We start from the raw sequence: 7,500 nt of genomic DNA, 5'->3' as shown, positions 1-7,500 counted from the left end.
TGAATCCAGATCGGTCAGGTTCTTGAGGAACAAGTTCTTCAGCCAATCAGAAGGGCCCATGACGCCGCAGCACATCTCCTGCCGATGTTTTATTAAGCAGATAAAATGATCATCCTTTATTTTATTAATTTAGTCAAAGAAGTGACAAAACGTGGACTCACGTAGTGCTGGATGTTGTCCACCAGCGTGTCCTGACTCTCTGTGTCTCCTCTGTAGTGGACGATCAGGTGGTCCAGCGTGTTGTCCACGTCCACCTTCTTCTCAATCTGTTCATGAAACACAGCAGGAGGTTAGAGTCCCGCTCAGGATCACACACAGAAGGCCTTCACACTGACTGTGATCTGAAATCAGAGTGTGTTTACTTGAACAGCCAGAATTTTTAAGAATGAAACGGGAGCGCTCTGGTAATACTAACCCTCCCTCCTCACCAGCTGTTCATATTTAAATGAATACATAACCGGACGTACGGACCGTCGGCCGCGTTAGCTCGATGCTAGCTTTGAAGTACGTCGCGTGACCCGTATGTATTTTAGTATGTTGCTAACTGCAAACTCAGAATGTGGTTTCTATATTTTGAGAGGAAAGGCGACTTCTCAGAGAGTTTGAGAAACGTCTTCATGTTTTCACCTTCCTCACCTTGCCTTTGTTCAGGAGCAACAGCAGAGTGATGAAGAGCTGACCGAAGACGAGGACGATGAGGAAGCCCTGGTACTGAGGAGGAGGAGGAGGAGGAGGAGGGGGAGGAGCAGGAGGAGGAAGAGGAAGAGGAGGAGGAGGAGGAGGAGGAGGAGGAGGAGAGAGAGGAGGAGGAGGAAGAGAAGAGGAGGAGGAGGAGAAGAGGAGGAGGAGGAAGAGAAGAGGAGGAGGAGGAGAAGAGGAGGAGGAGGAAGAGAAGAGGAGGAGGAGGAGAAGAGGAGGAGGGGGAGGAGAAGAGGAGGAGGAGGAGAGGAGGAGGAGGAGGAAGAGGAGAAGAGGAGGAGGAGGAGGAAGAGGAGGAGGAGGAGGAGAAGAGGAGGAGGAGGAGAGGAGGAGGAGGAGGAGGAGGAAGAGGAGGAGGAGGAGGAGAAGAGGAGGAGGAGGAGAGGAGGAGGAGGAGGAAGAGGAGAAGAGGAGGAGGAGGAGGAAGAGGAGGAGGAGGAGAAGAGGAGGAGGAAGAGGAGGAGGAGGAGGAGGAAGAGGAGGAGGAGGAGGAGGAGGGGGAGGAGCAGGAGGAGGAAGAGGAAGAGGAGGAGGAGGAGGAGGAGGAGGAGGAAGAGAAGAGGAGGAGGAGGAGAAGAGGAGGAGGAGGAAGAGAAGAGGAGGAGGAGGAGAAGAGGAGGAGGGGGAGGAGAAGAGGAGGAGGAGGAGAGGAGGAGGAGGAAGAGGAGAAGAGGAGGAGGAGGAGGAAGAGGAGGAGGAGGAGGAGAAGAGGAGGAGGAGGAGGAGGAGGAGGAGGAGGAGGAGGAAGAGGAGGAGGAGGAGGAGAAGAGGAGGAGGAGGAGAGGAGGAGGAGGAGGAAGAGGAGAAGAGGAGGAGGAGGAGGAAGAGGAGGAGGAGGAGAAGAGGAGGAGGAAGAGGAGGAGGAGGAGGAGGAAGAGGAGGAGGAGGAGGAGGAGGAGGAGCAGGAGGAAGAGAAAGTGTTTATTTCACAGTTCATAATAATAATAAAGTCTTTATTTACAGAGGGTGTGACTCACCGTTAGCAGCAGGATTTTGTTTTCTTTAACAGCTGAGACAAATCCAACCACACTGACCACGCCCACCACGCCACCCATAATCATCAGCCCCGCCCCCACGGTACGCAGCTCATCTGAAGACACACACACACACACACACACACACAATAACACAGTGAATAGATCTAACTTTGGGCCCCTCCCCCACAGCCTGGAGATATGACCCTGTTTACCTCTGTAGAGATCCTCTCTGGACAGTGAACCACAGCTGCTGTGTTAGCCTAGATGGAGCTAGGCTAACACTTTCCCTCTGATTGCAGTGATTATGCTAAGCTAGGCTAACCTGCTGTCCCTTTCAACATGATCTGCAGCAGTGCTACCTGAGGGGCGGGCAGTCAGCAGGTTCCTTATGTCGAACAGGATCCACAGTCCACACAAGAACACGCTCAGACCCAGAGCCTGCAGAAAGGTCAGAGGTCAATCCAGTTCCAAAAAAACAGTCCTTAACATATGTTAAGCTTTATCAGATATAAGTACATTTTATTATTCTTAAATTAGATTATTTTATGACTCTTGAATTGTTGTCCTTATTTCTGCTGGCTTCTGTTTTTTAAAAGGAGCAGTATGTAACTCTGGTGTAACCCCCTAGTGTTTAAAATGGGTACTGCAATCTAAATTCTAAACATCATCAGAGTGGATGCTCTCTCAGGTCACCATGTGGTGGACTCTGAAGCTTCAGTGTTTATCCAGCTCTGCATGGGTCTGTAAACCTTTCTGTGTTCTAACCTCTCTCCATTTTTCAAAAGCATCTCCAATATTGATCCTAGTTTGAGCACGTTTCTGCTCGTGGAGCTTATTAGAAACATGCAGAGGCTTTTTAGGTCGGGTACAATCACTTCTATCTGAACCACTTCTCTTGACCGCTTCCATCGCTGCAACACCTGTTGACCTGATAACTGCTCTCATATCTGACAAACAGAGGGGCGTCCAAAACGGCCGTGTGCGGGGGGTCTTAAAAGCTTCTACCTTCTCTGGTCCAAACAAATCCAGAGCATTCAGGAGCAGAATCTAAAGTTAGAAGGAGGACATACTGGCTGCTGCATTGTTGTCAGAGAAGCCAGCACTTCAACATAGCATGTTTCCTTAATGATCAGAGAGTAAGATACCTTTATCATCTCACTCTCTACACAGCTCACTGATTGGACCTTTAACTGAGTCACATGTTTCTGAATGAAGCTGCTCTGACGGGTTCGTCTTTAACATCATCTCCTTCCTGTGAGGTTTCATCTCCCGCTCCTGAAGACAAACTTCAAAAATATTCTATCTGAATATCTCTATTCATTATTTAACCACTCTGACTTCATCATGAAGTAAATAAACATCTGATTGTTTATTTTCTGATCTTACCAGGAAGATGAAGTTTAAAACTTCAGAGCTGAATGTCAGCAGCTGAATCTTCACATGCAGCTTCATCTTCAGAAACCTGCACCTCCTCGTATCACCTGTCCCAGAACTCAGCAGTCTGTACAGGAGAGCTTGGCAGGTCCAGGTGTGTTTAGGAGAACTCTGCAGGTCCAGGTGTGTTTAGGAGAACTCTGCAGGTCCAGGTGTGTTTAGGAGAACTCGGCAGGTCCAGGTGTGTTCAGGAGAACTCGACAGGTCTAGGTGTGTTTAGGAGAACTCTGCAGGTCCAGGTGTGTTCAGGAGAACTCGACAGGTCCAGGTGTGTTCAGGAGAACTCGACAGGTCTAGGTGTGTTTAGGAGAACTCTGCAGGTCCAGGTGTGTTCAGGAGAACTCTGCAGGTCCAGGTGTGTTTAGGAGAACTCTGCAGGTCCAGGTGTGTTCCTCAGGTGGTTCAGGTTCCTCAGCAGAGATTCAGTGTCTGCCTGAGTTTCAACAACACCTGAGATCAGAGTCCACTTCCTTATTGTCCCATCATTCATTAAACTGATCTGACCGTCTCCATGGAAACACACACACACACACGCACACACATACACACACACACACTCACACACCAGGAACCAGGAAACAGTGACTGGACGTACTGGTTCAGAGTGAACAGCAGAGGGCGCTGTCGGACCTCCGCTCTGCAGGACTGAACTCTGATGTTTCCTCTGAGTCTTGATTCCTCAAACCTGCAGAACACAAAATAAACGACTTCATTCTGTTAAAGTCACTCCCACCCCGGATGACAAACTCACTCTGTGTTTATTTTCTGTAAAGCTGCACTTCCTTCCTGTCTCCATGACAACAGTCTGTATATGACCACCGCAGCTCCGTTGCTTTTTACGGCATGTTTGATATCTGAGATAATTATTTCCCAATCAGACGCGGCGCGAGGAGGATGTAGGTACAAGACACGAGTCTCAGGTGGAAAAATATGGGAAATATATTTTATTTTGAAAAGAGCGCCAGTGACATTAACAGCGCCTTTCTGAAAAGTTGAACGATTTTCAACTCGGAGCGCTCTGAGCGGCGTGCTGCTGCAAACGCTCTTTCCTCAGACATTGGAAAAGGTCATCATCTCGTGACCCCCTGAGGAACCCTGACCCTCAGTTTGACTCACATGATGTCAAACATTAAAACATGGGGACTTCAGTCCTTGAAAAGACTTAAAGGTCCCCTGGAGGGTCCTAAGTCCTCAGCTTGAACCCCCCTGCTGCTACACAAACAGCCGCGACACCTTCGACCCCGAGTTAAAGAGAAACATGTTATATGCAGAGTGAGGTCAGAAGTCACAGCTCGGCCTCATTCCCACGGCCATGACGACGGCCAATCAGATTCAGCCGTTTTCCCTGCCGCTCCCCGGTTACCATGGCGACGTGTCCAGTTTGATGTTTTAATGTTCCTGATAGAAATCGGCGCGGCATCATGATGTCACAAGACCATCAGTGACATCATCAAGAAGAAGATTAATCATTATCACCATGGCAACAGAAAGTCCTGCTCCTTGATTGGCTGCTAAGAAGGGCACACCTGAAGCTGCAGGTAACCATAGCAACGACACACACACACACACAGACACACACACACAGACAGACACACACACACACACACACACACATACACACACACACACACACACACACACACACACACGCAACCACACACACACAGACACACACACACACACACACACACACACACACACAGACACACACACACACACGCAACCACACACACACAGACACACACAGACACACACACACACACGCAACCACACACACACACACACACACACAGACACACACACACACACGCAACCACACACACACAGACACACACAGACACACACGCAACCACACACACACAGACACACACAGACACACACACACACACACACAGACACACACACGCAACCACACACACACACACACACACACAGACACACACACACACACACAGACACACACAGACACACACACACACACACACACACACACACACAGACACACACAGACACACACACACACACACACACACACACACACACACACACACACACACACACACACACACATCTTGTACGGTGCGTTTCTCAGCAGGAAGAATCCCAGGCAGGTCAATCCCCCCCCCCCCCCCCCCCCCGACCCTGAGCCTCAGTGTGTTCTGTCAGGCAGGAGGAGACTCTTCAGTTCCTGAAGTGATAAACAAAACTAAATAAGAGCGCCACCTTCAGGACGAGCTGTGAAATACAGGAAACAATGTTGATACACGAGACATCTTATTGATCATTAAAGTAAGAAAAGATTGTTTAAAACATGTTGTCTGTGATTCAATCAATCAATCTCAAGAAACTTTACAAAAAGCAGGTAAAAGACTTTACTTATTGTTATGTTACAAAGACCCGGCCTTTAACCTGAGACCTGTCGCTTTAATTACTGTAAATTTGTTTTGGATGACCTTTTTCCGCTTGTTGCTCTTTTCTTTGTTTCTCATTTTTTAAGAAACGGAACATGTGGTCTGTGAGTATCCAGTGTGACGCAGTGGTACAGCGGGTCAGGTGTACAGAGAGAATTAAATATAAACCTTCAAGTTCTCAAAACACACGAGCTGTCTGCAGGTCAGGATCTGTTTAGGTTTCACTTTCCTTCAAGATGTGCTGACTGCACTGTAAAACATAGCAGACAGGAGGGAGAGGAGTCTAAGGAGGCAGGGCATTACAACGTTTACAACACAGAACCAGAGCTCACACTGTACGACCTGATGGTCGACCACGACCTGACACCTCTGACTGGACAAGTGAAATCAGTTTCATTAAACGTCTCAAACAGACGACACACAGCTGAGGAACGAGCAGTCTGCATATTCAGAGTGTGAACTAAAGAGAGGAGAAGAACATCCTGGAGAACAGGAAACATGCAGCAGCAGGTTGATTAGAGCACGGAGATGGTAGAGGTGGCGTGCAGACAGTCTATGGTCGTGCAGCCATCACAGGGAATAAAGGTCACCACCCCCTCCCACTGGCTCCTCCCACTGGCTCCAGGTGAATTCTCCTGATTATATCCTGCTGTGTTCTCACATCAGCTCACTCTGACTTTCTGCAGAATAAATACGAGGAGGCTGGAGGAGAAACTCAGAGTGAAGAGAGAAACATTCAGATGTTTGAGTGATCACATGACGCTCAGAGTGAAGAGAGAAACATTCAGATGTTTGAGTGATCACATGACGCTCAGAGTGAAGAGAGAAACATTCAGATGTTTGAGTGATCACATGACGCTCAGAGTGAAGAGAGAAACATTCAGGTGTTTGAGTGATCACATGAAACAATGCAAGGTGTTCTGCTGATCGTCCTGTGTCATATTTATTCCAGCTGTATCAAATAACATGAAGTTTAAAACAACACTTTGTGTTTTTATACCCAAAGTTCAGCCTGACAGGTTCACTGTAAACATTTCTAGTGTGACAGAACACGCCCACTTCTCTCTCTCTCTCTCTGTCTCTCGCTCGCTCTCGCCCTCTCTCTCTCTCTGTCTCTCGCTCGCTCTCTCTCTCTCTCTCTCAGTCAGTGATTGTCTCTCGTCCAGGATGAACGTGTTGATCTCTCTCTCTCTCTGGCTTGCTGTGATGATGTCGTCCTGCTGTGGTGAGTGAGCCGAAAAATAGATGTCTCTGTGTGTGTGTGTCTGTGTCTGTGTGTGTGTGTGTGTGTGTGCGTGTGTGTGTGTGTGTATGTGTGTTTGTGTGTGTGTGTGTGTGTGTGTGTGTGTGTGTGTGTGTGTGTGTGTGTGTGTGTGTGTGTGTGTGTGTGTGTGTGTGTGTGTGTTTGTGTGTGTGTGTGTAACCAGCAGGTTAGAGGTTTAGACTAGCTCATTTTCAGAGCTTATAGGAGGTTAAAAGGTTAGCATAGCTTAGCTATGTTGAATCATGAAACTTTATCAGCTGCAGTGATCACAGCTGCTTTGTTTCACGCTCTGTCAGCACCAATCAAAAGTTCAGACAAAGACAGAGTCTGAAACATGACGCTTCATGTCTTCACTGAGCTCTGCAGGATCACGTCCAACAGATAACTCAATGATCCATACGTTGCTGGGTAATCCCCAGTGCACTGCAAAAACAGGCAGTTAAAAAACAGTGGTCATCCGTCTCTGAGGGTTTCAGCACGGCTGAAGAGAGACAGGATGTGTGGGGAGGAGAGAGTCTGGGGGGGGGGGGGGGGGGACATGCAGCAAAGGGCCGGCTCGGACTCGAACCCACAGGACCTTACATACAGATCGGAGATCAGGTTCATTCTGTGTTTATTCCCTGAGTTCCCAGGAGAGTCTCGACATGTTCCCGTCCTCTGAGTCATCAGGACAGTTGTAAACAGCTTGAGGTGAGAGCGGGAGGAGTGTTGAGAC

The 7,500-nt window shown here is 48.5% G+C and overlaps 2 protein-coding genes across 3 annotated transcripts in view; one reads left to right on the top strand and one right to left on the bottom strand.

Moving 5' to 3' along the window:
* Window positions 1-3,565, bottom strand: part of si:ch73-139j3.4 (CD82 antigen) — a 7,156-nt gene extending 3,591 nt beyond the window's left edge. The window contains exons 1-6 of the mRNA XM_020658290.3: window positions 3,063-3,565; window positions 2,036-2,114; window positions 1,677-1,789; window positions 637-711; window positions 162-266; window positions 1-78 (exon numbers count right to left, since the gene is read on the bottom strand). The exon at window positions 1-78 is cut by the window's left edge and continues 81 nt beyond it. Of these exons, the coding sequence (XP_020513946.2) occupies window positions 1-78; window positions 162-266; window positions 637-711; window positions 1,677-1,789; window positions 2,036-2,114; window positions 3,063-3,128 (516 nt within the window). The 5' untranslated portion in view covers window positions 3,129-3,565. The remainder of the gene's footprint in view (window positions 79-161; window positions 267-636; window positions 712-1,676; window positions 1,790-2,035; window positions 2,115-3,062) is intronic.
* LOC110004093 (uncharacterized) overlaps window positions 1-6,397 on the top strand; it is a 117,153-nt gene extending 110,756 nt beyond the window's left edge. Inside the window, exon 8 of one of the 2 annotated variants that reach the window (XR_010666750.1) lies at window positions 6,029-6,397. The gene's annotated coding sequence lies outside the window, so the exon portion shown is untranslated. Of the gene's footprint in view, window positions 1-6,025 lie in introns of both variants that reach the window. The other variant, XR_010666751.1, reaches the window with a different exon arrangement.
* The last annotated feature ends 1,103 nt before the right edge of the window (window positions 6,398-7,500 follow it).

Source organism: Labrus bergylta, chromosome 8 (assembly GCF_963930695.1).
Source record: "Labrus bergylta chromosome 8, fLabBer1.1, whole genome shotgun sequence".
Classification (NCBI taxonomy): Eukaryota; Metazoa; Chordata; class Actinopteri; order Labriformes; family Labridae; genus Labrus; species Labrus bergylta.
Note: the sequence above shows the minus strand (reverse complement) of the source record. Positions and strands in the feature narration are given on the sequence as shown.